The 19,840-nt window shown below is 41.2% G+C and overlaps 1 protein-coding gene across 1 annotated transcript in view; it reads left to right on the forward strand.

Annotated features, from left to right (window-relative positions):
* Nucleotides 1-3,927: 3,927 nt before the first annotated feature.
* CUNH3orf70 (chromosome unknown C3orf70 homolog) overlaps nt 3,928-19,840 on the forward strand; it is an 87,803-nt gene continuing 71,890 nt past the window's right edge. The window contains exon 1 of the mRNA XM_045903216.2: nt 3,928-4,775. Coding sequence (XP_045759172.1) covers nt 4,580-4,775 — 196 coding nt within the window. The 5' untranslated portion in view covers nt 3,928-4,579. The remainder of the gene's footprint in view (nt 4,776-19,840) is intronic.

Here is a 19,840-nt window from a genome sequence, read left to right on the forward strand (position 1 = left end):
GGGGCGCCTTCATTTTCCTCCATAAGGCATTTCATCCTCCATCAGTCTTGTACACCTGGTGCTCTCAGGGTTCCAAGCATAAAAAGAGAGGAACTCCACTGAGCATACTCTTTGGAAATCCTTGCGATGCCAAGTTTTCTATTCTCTCCTTGGCTAAAGCGACTCACATGATGCGGTTCCCAATAATTCCTGCCTCCTGATATTCATGTCTTTGTGTAATCTCCTTCCCCTGTATGAGGCATAGACCTCAGGACTTGCTGCTAACGAATAGAATTTGGTACAACTGATGGGATATCACTTCTAAGATTAGGTTATATAAGACTGTGGCACTCTCTTTGAGTCTTTCTGTGTGCTTGCGCCAGTAAAGCAAGCTGCCATGTGTGAACTGCCCCATTGAGAGGTCCACGTGACAAGGAACTGAGAGAACTCTCTAGCCAATAACCAGTGAGGAACTGAGACCCTCAGCCCAACAGTTCCATTCTGCCAACAAACAGTGAGTGAGTGAACTTGGAAGCAGACCCAACCCCAGTTGAACTTCTTAGGTGACAATGCAACCATGCCCCACACCTTCATTGCGTTCTTGTGAGAAACTTGGAAGCAGAGGACCTACCCAAGTTATGCCTGGGTTCCTGACCCATAGGAACGGAGTTGTTTTAACTTAGTAGTGACTTGTTATATAGCAATAGATAACTAATACCCATAGTTAAGTTCAGAGTCAGTGGGGGAATATCCAAGGGTGTGGTTATAGGAAGAGTAATTATACAAATTATTCACACATATTTGCAAACAATTTACTATAGGTGGACTTTTTCCAGCCTTTGGGAGTCTGAGATGGAATAATTTTCACTACTTCAACAATTATTTATTCTCTGTGCTTAGAACTGGGAACGAGATGGTGAACAAGACAGAGGCCATGTTCTTGCCTCAAGGAGCTTACAGTTTGTGGTAGGGGAGGGGAAGAATGAGGAAAGATATTAGTTCAATAATTCCTTCTTTCATTATTTGTTTAAAGTTACATGAAGGGAGAATGTATATAAGAGTCTAGGTTGGTCAGAGAAAGCTTCTTTGAGGAAGTGGCACATAAACTGAAGAGGCAGGCAGGACAGGAAGAGAAGGAAAGAGGAAAATTCCAGACAGAAGGGTAGCATTCTTAAAGGGGAAGTGGAGAGGTGGTCAGCACCAATGGGACAAGTACCTGTATATGATCAAAGCGTATATTATCATGTAATAATGATGTTGTGGGTTATGGTTTTAGGGATAAATGCAAAAATATTTATGGATGAAATTATTTGATGTCTGGGATTTGCTTCAAAATAATCCAGTGGCAAGGTGGGGGTATGAGTGGGTGGAGCTATAAAGGAAACAAGAAGGAGTTAATCATTATTGAAACCAGGTAATGGGATCAAGAAGGTTAATTATACTAGCATCTCTACTTTTGTATGTATTTTCCATACTAATACTTTAAAAACTTGCATCATGACAGCACATCTTGAAGTCTGTAAGTATATATGCTTAGAGGTCAAAGGACATTTATTTCCTCCAGCTCCACTGCAGACAGTAGAGGTTAATAGTATCTTTAGGGCAAGGGGATGGAATGAGTTTTATGTTATAGAAAATGTAGAGGCTTCTCAGCTTCAGATCATGTGGCTAACATAAAATAGGGAATTTGGGTAATTTACCTTGCCTCCTGGTTAAAGTGCTATATTGCATTATTTCTCACGCTCATTTTTCACTAGCTGAGATGGTATGGTTTCATATATAGTAGAATCTTCTACCATGTTTCACCCTAGAGTAGAAGGGCAGGGGAAGGATTCTGTTTAAATATCAGCAAAATGCTGTAAAGATTCTGTTATAAGGCCTTACATAATATGGGTGGTATTAGAGTGCTTATGGGTTGGGGAAGGAGAGATATAGGGTAGAAGAGATGGGAATCCCCCTTTGTTCAAAAAATTCTGGGTTGGCTTACTACAGCAATAATGGATTATGGATTTATTTGATGAAGTTTTCCTTTTTTTTGAAGATTTTATTTATTTATTTGACAGAGAGAGACACAGCGAGAGAGGGAACACAAGCAGGGGGAGTGGGAGAGGGAGAAGCAGGCTTCCCGCTGATCAGGGAGCCCAATGCAGGCCTCGATCCCAGGACCCTGGGATCATGACCCGAGCCGAAGGCAGATGCTTAACTGACTGAGCCACCCAGGCGCCCCAAGTTTTCCTTTTACTCATGTTATTCTGAGGTGGGTCAGACTGTGAAATTAATAGCCAGAATAGATAGATTTTATGAGTCAGGGATGTATTTCATTAGGATTTTTTTCAGGAGAGGGGCGCCTGGGGCTGAAGCTGAAGAGATGATGCTTCATATTTATAGCTGTTTCAATGTTATTAGGTTTGGGGGGAACCGTATTTTGTGATTTTGATTCTGACCTTTCTTGAAAATTCCATTCCCACTAAATTGAGTCTCTCCCTAACCCCTAATAAATGAAGACTTCACTCAAGTCAGATATATGCAAATTACATTTCCCTTCTCAAGCGAAGGTTAAATAAAAGGAAAATTATGAAAGATTGCTTATGGCAGCAAGGATTTTCTGTGCTTGAAGATGAATTTTGTTGTTTCAAAACCATGACGAGTCTCCTTGTCAATGCAAAGCAGGAAAGGAATAAAGTAACAGAGAAAGTGGACCTGGGCATAAACATGTTCCCACACAGCATTTGTACTGAAAGGCTTTGTTGTTGTTCCCCGAACCTTGGCAATTACAGGCATTTTCCTTTGCTCTGAAAAACGGCTGGCAAATAACTGAGAGTAGGTCCCCTCCTTTTCTGTGTTCAAGGCTAGGTCTGGCCTTGCTGCAGGGAAATGCTAATTCCCAACCATGCTCCCTGGGAGCAAATGGTTTGTTTTCTCTTCACTGAATCCAGCCCGGGGTGGGTTCTCAGCAGCTGAGCCTGGCATGGAAAATCTATTTGGAGCAACTCGTCCCCAGGAGGGAAGAAGGCAAGCTGATGGTGCGGAGGAGCCTCGGCCACCATCCGGCCCAGTCACACCCGCTGGCCAGGGCAGGCATTAACACACAAAGGCACACACGAGTCCATGGCAGACAGGAGTCCTGTTTGTGTGCCCACACCCACAGGTACCACACACACCCAACTCTGCCCATATATGCACTGGGCACACACACTCGACATACCGGTCACAGGTCCCACGACGACACACATACCATACACATATACACAATACATATGTCACCACATACCGTGCGCATATCCACAAAACGTATGTAACCACATCCACCCGCACACTGTGCACACGCATACACAACTGCACAGACTACACAGACCACATATACTCATACACAAACATACACACCACCCACACTCCGCATTGGTCGTATACATCCATGCTACATTCTCCTGTATACACACACCTCATCACACACCAGGTAACGGTCACATGCACCATGCACACTACACACATTCCACATACACCACGTACACACTTAACACCTCCAACCACACACACATACCCACCGCACATACTCAACATAATCAGACACACCCACATACCACATACACACCAAACTACACACCCATGCAACACATTCCACACACCAGTCTTGTGCACTGCAAATTCATCTCTCTCTCTGAGAGACACACACACACACACACACACACACACAGAGCCACCCCTCCCCCGCCAGACTACTTCCCCGCTCGGCAAGGTGGGGCTGCAGCCCCCATGGAGACTGGGGCTGGGGAGGGAGGGCGCCCTCAGGGCCAGCGGGCAACGGTTCCCGCGGGCGCGGAGGCCCAGGGCGGAGTGGCCGCGCCGGGAGCGGGAGGCATGGCCTGGGGGAGTGCGCGCGGGCGTGAACGCGCGCGCGCCTCCGAGGGGCCGCTGTGCCTACTCTGGGAGGCGTGTACGAGGGAAATGTGAGCCGCGTGTGCGGAGAGGCTGTGTGTATGAGAAGACCTCGCTCGCAGACGCGCCGGGACCAGCCCACCGAGCGGCTCGGGGGGGCGTGTCCTCGGTGTGCACAGCCCTCGGTGGAGTTCTCGAGACGACCCAGCTCGGCGGGAAGTGTGTGTGGGAAGTGCGCGTGTAAGCGGCTGTGCCTGTGAACACCAAGCCGCCGAGGCGCTTGTATGTTCACAATGGCCGTCTGTCGGTCGGCGTCGGTCTCGGAGGAATGACTGTGTGTGTCAGGGACTTGCTGTGACGGGAGGGGACGCCGACAGCGTGTGCGAAGAGGCCGGGCTCGCTGACCGACGCTTGGCGCCTGCCGGGGCCGGTCGGCGCGCGCGCACGCGCGTGCGCGTGGGGACGCGGCGCGCGCCGCGGCGGAGGGAGGCAGGCGGCGGCAGGCCCGGCCCCCGGTCGCAGCGCTCGGGGCGGCTCCTCTGCGAGCCTGGGACGCCGCGCTCCCGCCGCCACCGCCACCAGCAGCACCGCCGCCACCGCCGCCACGCGCGCTGGCGTGACTCCCGGCCCGCGGCCTCCCACGCCTGCTGCCGGCTCGGCTTCCTGCCCGCCCAGACGCCGCTTCTCCCGGCCTCCCGGCCTGGGCTCCGCGGAGGGAGCGGAAATGAGTGCGGCGTCGGCGTCGGCGCCCGAGCGGGGTTGGAAGAGCGAGAAAGTGGACGAGGCTCAGGCCCTGGCGCGGAGTTGCGCTGCCCGCAGACCCGACTTCCAGCCGTGCGACGGGCTCTCCATCTGTGCCACGCACAGCCACGGCAAGTGCTTCAAGCTGCACTGGTGCTGTCACCTAGGATGGTGTCACTGTAAGTCGAGCCGCGTCTCCCCGCCTTCCGCCACCGTCCCGGGGCGCTCGCGAGGCTGTCCGGGGTCGCGGCTGGGACTCTGCGGCCCCGGGGGCTCGGGGCTCGGCCGGGGTTGCTCTTTTGATGGTTGGGGCCACCGTGGGCTCCGGGCGGGCGCTGACCTGGCGCCGGACGCCTCTGCTGGCGCTGCCTTGGCAACGAGATGAAATCCCATGGGGAGCCTATAGCTTTAGCCACTTCTACAGAAGGGGATCTCCCCGTCCCAGGAAAGCTGGAATCTATTTTTGTTTCTTTTTCTTTTTTTATTTGAACTGACCAGGCAGTGTGCTGAGAAATGGTAGAGCGCCGTCAGAGTTGACAGCCAGAGGGGAAGCCTTTTTTCAGGGCTGGTGGTTAAACGTGCTCTCCTTTCTTTCTCACTTTTGTCTTTTCCAGGCTGCTCTTTAGAAGAAAGAGCCCTTGGTAATCGAATTGTGGCCCATTTATTGTATCCAAATTGAGAAAGCGCTAAAGTGTAAGGGACAGCTTAGTAATACTACTAAGAAGTTAGTATTAACAGTTTGGAAGGATGAACTCTTTCAATACCCAGTTGTAGCATATAGAGCCAATATAGGAGACTGTTTTAAAATTACAAAATAAAATGAATGAAAGTAAGCTTTAATGATATTAAACCAATTTATAAAAGCCAGAACTAAATGGGCTAGGCCTTTTCTCTATGTTTATCTTGCCTGTGTTTTTTTTTAAATGGATTAAACTTAAGTAGCCATTTAATCAGAATTCCACAATTTGATTAGTTCATGGTATTAGGTCTGCTATATCCAATAAATCATTTTTTAAAGAAATATGTTATAAACTTAGTTTCCACATACCCTTATAATGGAGGTTTTGGCATGTTTATTAAGGACACAAATTCTCAAAGTGATCTTAAGTTAAAATTGTTTTTTCCTTGTTGGTTAGAAAAAAATGGCTCCCAACAAGAGATGCAGTACACTGACAAGTCCTTGTTTACGTTAATTGAACATAGTGAGATATTTTTAAATTGAGTTTATGACTTAAAGGATAGAGAATTCCTACATTTTCTTTACATTGAACAATATTGATTTTTGTGTGTGTGTTCTGTGTCCTGATGGTTCAGTTTCTTCATGTATTTCATTATTCCTATTGCTCTCAGATCCGTTCTCCATTATAAAGCATTATTTCAGTGGGGAACAGGGTACAAAGTTGGAAGTAGCAACTGTAGGAAACCCGTGATGCTGAGGTGCACAAGTACGGTGAATCTGGTGAGAGTCCATTTCCTAGGGAAATATAGAGTCCTAGTATAGAATACGAGGAACATTAAAGATGGTCAGTTCAGTGCCTGTCTTATTTAAGCAGCCTCTCCACTAAGTACAACATCCCTGATGGGAACCTTGCATTCTTCTCAGGAAGCTTCTTAAGACATCTTTGATTCTTAAAATACTCTCATATGGAGCTGAAATCAGTTACTTTCTAACTTCTTTACATGGGTCTTATTTCTACCTTACGAAATCATATAGAACAGTCTCATCCTTTTTCAGAACATGGCTTTTTCAGCTCTTCAGATAAGCATATGAATATTCCACAGACATAGACTATCTTCTCTCTGTATGCCCAGACATTGTCACAGTGTCTGGCCTGAACTAGATTTGAAATTCATGTTCATTGAGTGACTCAATGAAAGTAGCCATCATTTTCCTCTCAAGGCATTGTTTTGTCCTATTTATAAATCTCTGTTCCCTCCTGCCTCTCCTTTTGTGGAGTGGTATCCAGGGTCCTGAGCATCCTGGTTGTTCTGTTCTGAACATGTGCCAATATGGTTATGATCCTTTGAAGACTGTGACCCTCCCTTAGAAGGATACACAACATCCCATTTGTGGTCGGATCAGTCCAGCATCGAGCAGGACTGCTGCCTCCCATGTTTGAGATACTGCTGCTGCTGCATCTAGCATCACATTAGCTTTTCTGAAATCCTCATCATACTGAGCTTGCTGCTGTCAGATTGAAGTGAGACTGCTGTCAATTAAAGTCATTAAGCCCCTTGTTTGTTTGTTTTACGTATGTGTCAATTAAGTCATGGGACTTGCTCATCTCACAGTTCTATATGTATTTTTTTTTTTTTGGACACTGATTGATACCTTAGATACTTTTCCCTATTAAATTTCATCTTAATTAGAATTAGCCCATTTATCTGGCTTATCACTGTTTTTTCAGATCCCAGCTCTTTTTTTTTTTTTTTTTTTTAAGATTTTATTTATTTATTTGAGAGAGAGAGAATGAGAGAGAGGGGGGAGGGTCAGAGGGAGAAACAGACTCCCTGCCGAGCAGGGAGCCCGATGCGGGACTCGATCCAGGGACTCCAGGATCATGACGTGAGCCGAAGGCAGTCGCTTAACCAACTGAGCCACCCAGGCGCCCCCACCTCTTTCTTAATACATATTTGTGCCACCTAGTCTCATGTCAACCATATATTGGATGAAGGCAGTAGTATAGTAGCCTTTTGCATCTTCATTCAAATTATTGATGACATTTTTGACTAGGAGAGGGACACAGAGAGGCATCCTGAACCTTGTGGGTAGAACAGACCTTCAAGTTGATGGCACTTCATTAAGAAACACTCCTTGTTATGATCATTCAAATAATTAGCTGGCACTTAGTTGTACTGTTATCCACCTTATATTTACCTTAACCATATGGTGTAATGAGAGCCTGGTCATATACATTGTTGAAATCCTACCTTGTTGAAATCTGATACTATTTTTATTGCTTCTTTTTGGTATAAGTCTATCTATAAAGACATTCTTTAAAAAAAAAAAAGGAAATTAGATTAGTCTGGTTACTTAAGTTGGTTCCACAAATGCTTACCGTTTTTGTTTCAAAGGGATTAGAAGCTGTTTTTTAAATAAATAATCTGAATTTAGGAAAGGATTGATGCCGAGCATACTGGACTGTTTTGTTGTCAATTTTGTTCTTTTCTCTTTTATTCTTTATTTTTAAAACAAATCAGATCTACATTTATTTGCTTGTTTCCGGTCTTTGGCAACCCTCCAGGTCTCCATGCTTCCTCCACTAGCGGTGATTCAGTGATCACATTCACGAGGAGCTTCATTTCATTTAGAGCAGCAAGGTGTTCTGTTACAGTCTTCTCATCTATACTGGGAATCAATTCTTTCTACCCTTTTTTAGTCCAAATACCGTTTTTCTTGGGGGAAAAAAAAAAAAAGCAGAGTTCACACATTTGAGAAGTTCTGCTTTCTTTTTGGCACTCATGAACATTACAACATCAGTCCTAAGCAAAATTCTTTTAATTCTGTTGAACGTGTATTGAGCACCTTCTCTTTGTGAGACATTATTATGGAAACTAGGGATACAAATATTAATACAGCTGGGTAATGCCCTCTAAGCAGAGTATAAGGACATGATTCATGCTGTATTTAGTTTTGTATTCCTTTAAAATCACAATGATATGGGTGAAAAAACGATCAGCTTGTTCACCAAATGAGAAAATGCTGAAATGAGAGGACCACTTTGAAACTTGAGAGAGGAATTTCAGAACAAATGAAGAAAGTTCCGCTATATATGATTTATGTTAAAGTTGTGAAATTCATAACCTTATGAAATAGAAAAGGTTGATAATATATACATGTTTATAAAAGATATATAAAACATGTATACATAGATGTGGTACTTGTATTATTAAAGGAAATAGTTTATTTGGGTAATGGCAGATTTTGAGGACTATTTCTGGGAGGAAAACTATGAAATGTTCTGTAGGTGTCGCTGTCAAAGAGAGATTATTGGGTTAAATAAACTGTGGCCCTGAATATGTAACTTTTTTTTCCCCCATAAGGAGTGATATTGGATGGAATTAATGAGTGAAGGATTCCAAGAGGAATTTTGAGAGAAAAAAAAGACATGACTTGTCTAAGGAAGAGGGACTGGAAAAAATAAATCATATGCAGATATTATAAAGTAGATTTTGTGGCTAGAGCAAGTAGAATATTTAGAAGGCATAATATATTAGACTGTTGAGATGTAAGGGGGGGATGAACAGGAAAGGTGAGAAGTCTGAAGTTTCAGTTGATAGAGACCTTAACATTATAGTAATAATATGGGCAGTAGAGGAATGAAACTAGCAAGGGAGATTATTTGGGTATTAGTGTAAAAGATAGATAGAAACTCATACAATAATATCCATAAATGGAAATTGGAATAGATTAGATTTAGAGAGGGAGGAAGAGGAAAGTTATAAAGGATAACTTCTGTACTTCTGCCTAATGCTCCTTGGATGGATGGTGGTGCCATTCATTCACTAACAACACAAAATACTAGAGATGAACTAGGGTTTGACTGAACATGGATTGTGAATCCAGTTTTGAATAATGAATCCAGGGAGACCATGAATTCAGTTTTGGATCTATTGAGTTTAAGCTGCCTTGTCATCACATGGTAATGTCAGTAGGCAGTTGGGTATAGGGATCTAGAACTTAGAGGAGAGGTCTGCACTAAAGATAATATGGAAGTCATTTACTTATTTTTAGATTGTAGTTGTGGCCATGATGAAGCAAGAAGACCACCAAGGGAGAGACTATAGTATGAGAAATGAAAATCCTTAGGCTTTCCCTTTAAAACACTAATATTTAGAGTGTTGGGTATAGGAGGATGAACTCACAGTAGAGTCTAAGAAGAAATGCGAGAGAAGAAAAATGTGGAAGGTGGGTTTTTTTTTTTTTTTTTTTTTTGCAGATTTTATTGCAGAAGCCAAGGGAAATGAGTGTCTTAAGAAAGATTATGAAGATTAGGGGCACCTGGCTGGTTCAGTTGGTGGAGCGTGTGGCTGTTAATCTCAGATTTCAACAAGGTATATGACCAGTTCGAGGCCCATGTTGGGTGTAGAGATTATTTAAAAATAAAATCTTTAAGAAAAGAAAGAGTATGAAGATTAAATCGGTTTTTAGCAGGTTATTTCTTAGATATTGGCAAAATATACAAATAGTGATTTTCTTTATTACTGCAGAAGAGGGTGAAAGGTTTAATCCTGCAACAGTAACTTCAGGAATATATTTAATTGCAGTATTTAGTCACAGTTATTTCAATTCTTCAAAGTAGAAAGAGAAGAATAGAATGACAGGAGCTGGGGCGCCTGGGTGGCTCAGTTGGTTAAGTGTCTGCCTTTGGCTCAGGTCATGATCTCAGGGTCCTGGGACTGAGCCCCGCATAGAGCCCCTCACTGAGCTCCGCATCCGGCTCCCTGCTCAGCGGGGAGCCTGCTCCTCCCTCTCCCTCTGCTGCTCCCCCTGCTTGTGTCTCTTGCTCTTTCTCTGTCAAATTTTATAAATAAATAAAATCTTTAAAAAAAAGAATGACAGGAGCTGAGAATTAGGACACAAAAATTATAGTTAATATTTTTTGAGTGATTACTTCGTGCCAGAGTAAGCTTATTAAGCTAAGCACTAAATAGACAATTATGTCATTATGTCCATTCTACGGTTGAGGAAAAAGGCTTAGGGGAAAGTTAAGTAACTGTCCCATGGGCACATAGCTAGTAAAAGTAGAAACTGGATTTGGATCCAGGTCTGTCTGATTCCTAGGACCTAGACTCTTAACCACCATAGGTTCTACAGAACGATTTAAAATTAATATGTACATCAGCCGTTTTTTGGCTCCATTAAAGCCAGTGATGGGGAAGGTTGTTAAGAAATGGGTGGAAAATTGTTAACAGTTGCAAAAGTGAATACAGAAGAATGAGAACTATAAAGAGGTCATAGGATGTGATGGGGAATGAAATCTAAGTTAAGAATTAAGGAAGAAAAAGTGATTAGAAGGTGACAGGGGTGGGTGGGGAGTGTACGTGGTATGATGTTGGTGCCATCAGCAGAACTCAGAGTTGGCTTAATAAAATCACATAATAGATGAGTTCAGTTTTCTGCAGAAGACATCTTAAAAGATGTCTGTCTTTTTCAGATTGAAAGCTGGAAGAGTGGGACTTGATGTAGTCTAATAGATGATATTAACATATCTAAAGAAAGATTGTCACAGCAGAAGGTGGATGGGCAGCTTGGAAATACTGAAAAATGGAAATTGGAGAGGCAGAATTTGGAAGTGTTTTTTCAGGATGTTCAGAGAAGGTGATAACACTGCCCAGAGCTTAAATATCTGGTCTGTATGATTGGACTATCATACAAATATTTGGCAATAATTTGGTTTCCTATTTACAGATTTCCTTTAAGGGAGAGAAGGAGCTGATTAGAGAATTTAACTCTCAGGACCTTTGGGTAAATACACTTCTCATTAGTTAGTATATTAGCATTGTGGTTTTTGTGTTATTCTATTTGTTCTGTTTTCCTACTTCTGTACAACTAAGGGGAAACTCACAGAGTCAAGTTCTGACTTCCCCAGGGTAATGCCAGCTGTTTTTCCTAAGCGGCATCTCAATCATATCAGTAACAGTTGCTACAGAAAATATACTTAAGAAGTTTGTCAGTGGGGGCGCCTGGGTGGCTCAGTCATTAAGCGTCTGCCTTTGGCTCAGGTCATGATCCCAGGGTCCTGGGATCGAGCCCCGCATCGGGCTCCCTGCTCAGCGGGAATCCTGCTTCTCCCTCTCACACTTCCCCTGCTTGTTTTCCCTCTCGATGTGTCTCTCTCTGTCAAATAAACAAAATCTTAAAAAAAAAAAGTTTGACAGTGAAAACTAGCAAAAACAAACAAACAAAAAAAAAACAAAAACAAAAAAAACCACGGAGTGGTCATTTGACTAGATGAAGGAGTCAGCAGGTTTTTTCCTAAGAATGAGGGTTCTTACCACGACTAGTGATTGAAGGAAGAGGATATAGATGTTAAGAGGACAAGTGCGACATTAAGTTCGGAGTGAGATTCCTCAAAGCTTTTTAGAGATAGAGAAAAGTGATAGGATTTTTCCACCCACATGGTGCTTCAATCATGGACACACATCAACTTCAGCAGTAACAACGACTGTGCTTATATGTAGGCATATCTTTTTGCATGTAATCTTTATATATGTAGGCATCATCTTTATGCATGGTCAGCTCATTTAAACCTCACAACAGCCCTGTGGGGTAGGTATTGTTATCCTACTTTTTTAGATTAGGAAACTTTTCAATGGTCACATATAGTCACTTTGGCTGCATACGGTAAATGTACATCAGAATCTCTCAAACCAGCTGGCAACCAGGGCTCTGGGTGAACTTGGTTCCACTCAAGGTACAGTGAGGATGAGTTTCAGCTGTTTTACATTCTTTCTGGAAAAAGCAAGAATTAAGTAAATGAAGTAAAATGAGGATGGTTTCTGATCTTATTTTTTTATTTTTTATTTTTTTAAAGATTTTATTCATTTTAAAAAAAGATCTTATTTATTTGAGAGAGTGTGAGAGAGAGAGAGCACGAGTTGGATGAAGAGCAGAGGGAGAAGCTGACTCCCCATTGAGCAGGGAGCCTAATGCAGGGCTTAATCCTGGGACTCTGAGATCATGACCTGAGCTAAAGGCAGACACTTAACTGACTGAGCCACCCAGGCACCCCTGGTTTCTGATTTTCAAAGAAGGGCAATTGTATGCAATATGAGCATTTTCAGAGTTGTTGTAAGCACTGTAAAACGGTGCTTTTAAAAACTAATAATGGGGATGCCTGGGGGCTCAGTTGATTAAGTGCCTTCTGCTCAGGTCATGATCTCAGGGTCCTGGGATCGAGCCCTGCATCGGGCTCCAGCCCTGCATCGGGCTTCCTGCTCAGCCGAGAGCCTGCTTCTTCCTCTCCCTCTGCTGCTCCCCCTGCTTGTGCTCTCCCTCTCTCAGATAAATAAATAAAAATCTTTAAAAAAATAAAATAAAAACTAACAATGTATTGGTATAATATGAAGCTTCAGTCATCTCATATCCTCAGCTGATCCCTAACTGGGGCAAGCCCCCCACCCCTTTTTGTTGTTGTTGTTAGATTTGCATGCATACCATTAATTATTGCTGGCTTCCACGCCTGTTGAACTTAGGGACTTGAACTAGATAGCTTTTGAGGATGTTTCTAGGATAATTTCCTACATTCCAAAACCTTCATTTTATTTAGGTTTGTTTTCTCATACTGTAGAATTTCATTAATTACAAGAAAGAACATTTTTAGAAAAATTAAGTGTTGTTAATTCCAGACCATAATAGGAATACATGTTTAACAATCGAAAGTTATCTGGTAGAAGATTTGCTTTCTTGAAAAACAAGGAATGGTTTATACATAGAACAAGGAAGGCAGAATGTAATCCTAGAAAGGGCAAGGGCCATGGAGTCAGACATTGGTTTGAATCATGGTTCCTCCATTTATCAGCAGTATAACTTTGGGCAGGTTACTCAACCACTCTCAGCCTTAAGGTTCCCTCTGTAAAACAGGAATAAAAGTCCTATTTCACAGGGTTGTTGTGAGGATTAAATGACACAAGCAAAGTACTTACTGAAGGTATTCAGTAAAGGGTGGCATCAGGCCCTCCTCAAAAAAACCAATGAACAAAAATTGGAAATACCAGATAGTATAATCACCCTGAGGGCAGGCTCTGGTGTTGGACTAAGTGTTTGGATCCTGGCTCTGCCCACTTAACTAGTGATGTGGTTTGGGAGAAGTTAACCTCTTTCAGTTTCCTCACTTTTAATATGGGGATAATAATAGTACCAGTCTCATAATGTAATGATCATCAGTCCCCAACTTAGCAACTTCCCCCTTCCACAAATGTCCTTGTTTAACCTGAAATTCACTTTGTGACCGTACTCACTTGTTCAATTAAACACTCAAACCAACAAAGATAGTAAAAATATACATTTTGAATATTGCATTTAGAAATTACTGAGTTTTTTATTACCCTCATTGTTGGAAGGCCTGTTTTGTAATAGTTATTATGTGGTGACTATCTACTCTTTGTCCTGAGATCTTACAATGTGCTCCAACTCCCAAGCCCCTTCTGTGTCTCGTTTTCCACCATTGTTAAGCAACGGATACTTCTGGTTAATCAGATATGCCAATTCATAGAGAGCTTTCATATACAGCAAATATGGCTCAACAGGTTTCAAAAGATCAGAATATTATAAGAGTTACATTGTATTGAAATGAAATGGAATATATTTAACCTGAATGATTTAGAAGCCTTGTCAGGATGCTGAGGTTGATACTTGGCCATCATTTGGAATGCTGATTTTATATGGAAAAATGGCAACATTACTACTTGATAAAGTAGTCCTAGCTGCTAGAATGCTGGACAAAGTCAACTTAATTGTAGTCTTTGCAAATTACCTTCTCAAGTTCACAGAATTTTTGTTTTGTGTTTCTCTTGTTATCATTGGTTCTTCAATTTTCTGATATTTAACAGTATTCTGTAAGTACACTGCCAAAAACGTGCAATATCTGGAGTACCAACAATGTATAATAAATCCCTCTAGCTGTGTCTGCACAATGCCCTAGAACAGTCTCTTCAGGACAAATCCTTTAACTTGCCTAGTGCTTATCTGTCCATTTAAAGCTAAACATTTTGGTGTTATAAAGATGTATATTTCTTCCTCTGTATCTCATTTTAATGGACTTCAGTGAAATAAAAACACTAAGAGTGTAATAATTTGGTATTCTGTTTAGACTCATTTGCTTTATCTTTTTCTGTCTACATGCATACATGCATGTGTACATACTTTTTCCTAAACTATTTAAAAGTTGCAAATATCATGATATTTCACCTAAATATTTCAGCATGCCTCTCTTAAGAATGAGGACATTTTCCTCTATAATTACAATACTAATCACATCTAAGATAATTAACACTAACTCAGCAATGCCATCTGATATACAGTTTCCTTAATTGTCAAAAAATGACTTTTAGGAGGTGCCTGGGTGGCTCAGTCGGTTACGCATCTGCCTTCTGCTTAGCTCATGATCCCAGAGTCCTGGGATCCCTGCTCAGCAGGGAGCCTGTTTCTCCCTCTCCCTCTGCTGCTCTCCCTGCTTGTGCTCTCACTCTGGCTCTCTCAAATAAATAAATAAATAAAATCTTTTTAAAAAATGACTTCTATAGCTGACTTTTAAAAAAATTCAGGGTCCAATCAAGATTTATAGATCACATTTCATTATTATAATACTTTAGTCTCCTTTAATCATTCTAGAATAATCACACTTTTGGGGGATGACATTGAAACTTTTGAAAAGTCCAAGTCTGTAGAATGTCTCATATTTTAAATTTGCTTAATTGTTTAATCATGATTAGATTTAGGTTAACATTTTTGTTGAGTTTATTACATAGGTGGTATTGTATCCTCCTTATAGTATCACATGAGGAGACATAGAATGTCAAGTTGTTCCACTACTGCTGATGCTAAGGTGATAATCACAGGTCCGTTATAAAGATACCACTTCCTGGGGCGCCCGGGTGGCTCAGTTGGTTAAGCGACTGTCTTCCGCTCGGGTCATGATCCTGGAGTCCTGGGATCGAGTCCTCCTGGGATTGAGTCCTGCATCGGGCTCCCTGCTCAGCAGGGAGTCTGCTTCTCCTTCTGACCCTCCTCGCTCTCATGCTCTCTGTCTCTCATTTTCTCTCTCAAATAAATAAATAAAATCTTTAAAAAAAAAAGACACCATTTCCCCTTTGTTGCTTTTCTTTTTTAAACAATCTTTATTCCTTTGTTTTTAATACAGTATTTGTGGGATGACTACTTTGACACTGAATGTATATCCTCTTCTCTAACAGACTTTAACCTAGTGATTTCAGTATTGACTGAAGAGTCTTAAGTGGATCACTTATTATATTGGTGGTTCCAAAATGGTGATTTTCTAATTCTGCCATTCTTTCTACCATTTGAAGGCATTGTTTTATAAAGAAGAGGTTTTTCTTTTCTACCTACACCCTTTTTTTAAGTATTACTATAGATAACTTGGTTCTTTTTTATTCATTATATTATAATTACCATAACTTTTTTGATGCTCAAACTCTCTTAAATTTGGCCAATGAGAGCCCCTTCAAGCTGGCTTCTGTGTCCTTTTGACATGCCCCTATCATTTTTTGAGTACTTTCCTATTTTCTGGAACAAATTGTTCCAGGCTTACCTTGTATTTTCTCTGCCTCAGACCAAAAATCTGTTGTTTTTCTAAGGATCCCATGTTCCTTTTAGTGATGAATGGCATGGAAACTATTATCTGGGCTTTTGATGTGCTTATTTCTACTGGGGTGGTACTATATTTAGGCCCTTTCAGTGAACAGATTTAGGAAGTGTGTGTGTGTGTGTGTGAGAGAGAGTGTGTGTGTTTCCATCCTTCACTTTCCCCATTCCGTGTTTGTACCTTGCTTCTCTGTGGGTAAAAACCCTGGTTTCCAATACATCATAATATTTATTCATTTCCTCTATCCTCAGCTACACACAAGATAGTTTAGGGATTATTACATTAGTACCAATACCAGCAACAACAAACTGATGAATAAAGTTTAAGATTCTTTACATGTTTTGGTCTTTAGGCTATATCCCAGGAAGGATGTATAGTCAGAGCACTGTCTTGAGAAGTTTCTTGAACAAATTTTCTGTGTGGCAACCAAGTTCATTTTTTTTTTTATTCTAAGCAGTTTTGTGTTCACTTTTTAAATCTTTTTTAAATTAAACTTTTTGGGCGCCTGGGTGGCTCAGTCGGTTAAGCATCTGCCTTCGGCTCAGGTCACGATCCCAGGGTCCTGGGATCAAGTCCCGTATTGGGCTCCTTTCTCAGCAGGGAGCCTGCTTCTCCCTCTGCCTGCTGCTCCCCCTGCTTGTGCACCCCCTCTCTCACACACACAAATAAATAAATAAAATCATTTAAAAAAATTAAACTTTTTATTTTGAAATAATTTGTAGATTTATATGCATTTGTGAGAAGTAATACAGAAATCTCATGTATCCTTTATCCAGTTTTCCAGTAGTAGCATCTTGCAAAACTGTAGTACAGTATCAGTTGGATACAGCCAAAATAAATAACATTTCCATCATGGCAAGTTACCTCATGTTACCCTTTTATAGCCACACTTATTTTCCCTACTGGCCTACCCCTTCATTAATTTCTGGCAATCACTAATCTGTTCTCCACTTCTATAATCTTACAATTTCCAGAAGGTTTTATAAATGGAATCATATAGTATGTAACCTTTTGGGATTGGCTTTTCTTCACTCAGCATGATCTCTGGAGATTCATCCACGCTGTTGAGTGTATCAGTAGTTTGTTCCTTTGTATTGTTGAGTGGTATTCCATGGCATATATGTACCATAGTTTAAGCATTCACACATGGAAGGGCATCTGGTGTGGCAACTTTTTAGTTATTACAAATAAACCTGCCATAAACGTCTGTGTACAATTTTCTGTTTGAACAAAAGTCTTCATCTCTCTGGGATAAACGCTGAGGGGTGCAGTTGCTGGGTTGTATGTTAGTTGCCTGTTTAGTTTTTTAAGAGGCTGCTCACCTGTTTCCCATAGAGATTGTACCATTTTATATTCCCACCAACAATGTATGAGTGATCCAGTTCTTGACAGCATTTGGTGGTGGTGCTCTTTTTATTGCAGTCATTCTGATAGATGTGTACTGATAACTCATTTTGATTTTAATCTGCATTTACCTATTAACTCATGTGCTTATTTGCCTTTTGCATATCCTCTTTGGTGAAATGCATTTTATCCATTTTTTTTAGGACTTCAGTTTCTTAGAGCATTTTTAGGCTTACAACAAAATTGAGATGGCGGTACAGAGATTTCTCATATATTTTGCCACCACACATGCACATGTTTTCCACAGTGGATGCACCAATATACATTCCACCAGCGATACACACGGGTTCCTTTTTCTCCACGTCCTTGTCAACACTTACTGTCTTCTTGATTCTAACCATTCTAATGGGTATGAGGTCATATCTCAGTGTGGTTTTGATTTGCATTTCCCAGATGATTAGTGATGTTGAGCATCTTTCCATGTGTCTGATGTTTGTATGTCTTCTTTGGAAAAAGGTTCTCTGAAATTTTTAATCAGATAATGATTTTTATCATTATTTGGTGTTGAGTTGTATGCGTTCTTTATATGTTTTGGATATTAACCCCTTATTGGATATATCATTTGCAAATATTTTCTCCCGTTCGGTAGGTTGCCTTGTCATTTTGTTGATGATTTCTTTTACTGTGCAGAAGCTTTTTATTTTAATGTAGTCCCAATAGTTTATTTTTGCTTTTGTTTTCGTTGCCATAGGAGTCCTATTTAGAAAATGTTGCTATGGCCAGTGTTAAAGAAATTACTGCCTAGGTTCTCTTCTAGGAGTTTTATAGTTTGAGGTCTCACTATTAGGTCTTTAATCCACTTTGAGTTTATTTTTGTATTTGATACAAGAAAGTGGTCCAGTTTCATTCTTTTGCATATAGCTATATGGCTTTCCCAGCACCATTTGTTGAAGAGACTGTCTTTTCTCCATTGTGTATTCTTGCCTACATTGTCATGGATTAATTGACCATTTGAGTCACACACATTTGAATGTGAATTTACTGCTGGGCTCTGTATTCTGTTCACTGATCTATGTGTTTAACAGTACGATACTGTTTTGAGTACTACAGCTACTTTGTAGTATATCTTGAAATCTAGGATTGTGATACTTCCAGCTTTATTCCTTCTTTTTCTTTTCTTTTTTTTTTTTAAGATTTTATTTATTTGACAGAGAGAGCACAAGCAGAGGGGAGGGAGAAGCAGGCTCCCCGCTGAGCAAGGAGCCCAATGTGGGACTCAATCCCAGGACCCTGAGATCACAACCTGGGCCGAAGGCAGCCGCTTAACCGACTGAGCCACCCAGGCATCCCTATTCTTCTTTTTCAAGATTGCTTTGGCTCTTTGTGGTCTTTTGTGGTTCCATACAAATTTTAAGATTATTTGTTCTAGTTCTATGAAAAATGCTATTGATATTTTGATAGAGATTGCTTTGAATCTATAGATTGTCTTGGGTAGTATGGACATTTTAACAATACTCTTCTAATCTCTGAGCATGGGATGTCTTTTCATTTATTTGCATCATCTTCAGTTTCATAGTTTTCACAGTATAGGTCTTTCACCTCCTTGGTTAAGTTTATTTTGATATTTTATTCTTTTTATTCTTTTTGGTGCAACTGTGAATGGATTTGTTTTCTTAATTTCCTCTTTCTGCTACTTCATTATTAATATATAGAAATGCAATGGATTTCTGGGTATTAATTCTGTATCTTGCAACTTTACTGAATTTATTACTTCCAGTAGTGTTTTTTTTTTTTTTTTTAAGATTTTATTTATTTATTTGAGACAGAGAGAATGAGAGAGACAGAGAGCACATGAGAGGGGGGAGGGTCAGAGGGAGAAGCAGGCTCCCCGCCGAGCAGGGAGCCCGATGTGGGACTCGATCCAGGGACTCCAGGATCATGACCTGAGCCGAAGGCAGTCACTTAACCAACTGAGCCACCCAGGCGCCCTCCAGTAGTGTTTTGAGGAGTCTTTAGGGTTTTATGTATAGTATCATGTCACTGCAGATAGTGACAGTTTAACTTCCAACTTTCTTTAAAAAAAAAAAAAAAGATTTTATTTACTTATTTGACAGAGAGAGACAGCGAGAGAGGGAACACAAGCAGGGGGAGGGTCAGAGGGAGAAGCAGGCTTCCCGCTGAGCAGGGAGCATGACACGGGGCTTGATCCCAGGACCCTGGGATCACGACCTGAGCCAAAGGCAGATGCTTAACGACTGAGCCACCCAGGTGCCCCAACTTCCAACTTTCTAATATGAATGCCTTTTATTTTATTTTTTCTTGTCTGATTGCCATAGCTAGGACTTCCAGTACTACGCTGAGTGAAAGTGGTGAGAGTGAACATCCTTGTCTTGTTCCTGATCTTAGAGGAAAAGCTCTCAGGTTTTCACCATCAAGTATGTTAGCTTTTGTTTTTTCATATATGACCTTTATGTTGAGGCATGTTTCTTTAAACCCATTTTGCTGAGAGTTTTTATCATGAGTGGGTGTTGAATTCTGTCAGATGCTTTTTCTGCATCTACTGAGATCATACA

Source organism: Mirounga angustirostris, unplaced genomic scaffold, assembly GCF_029215605.1.
Source record: "Mirounga angustirostris isolate CCGP_5_RB_7025 unplaced genomic scaffold, mMirAng1.0.hap1 SCAF_1, whole genome shotgun sequence".
NCBI classification, from domain to species: domain Eukaryota; kingdom Metazoa; phylum Chordata; class Mammalia; order Carnivora; family Phocidae; genus Mirounga; species Mirounga angustirostris.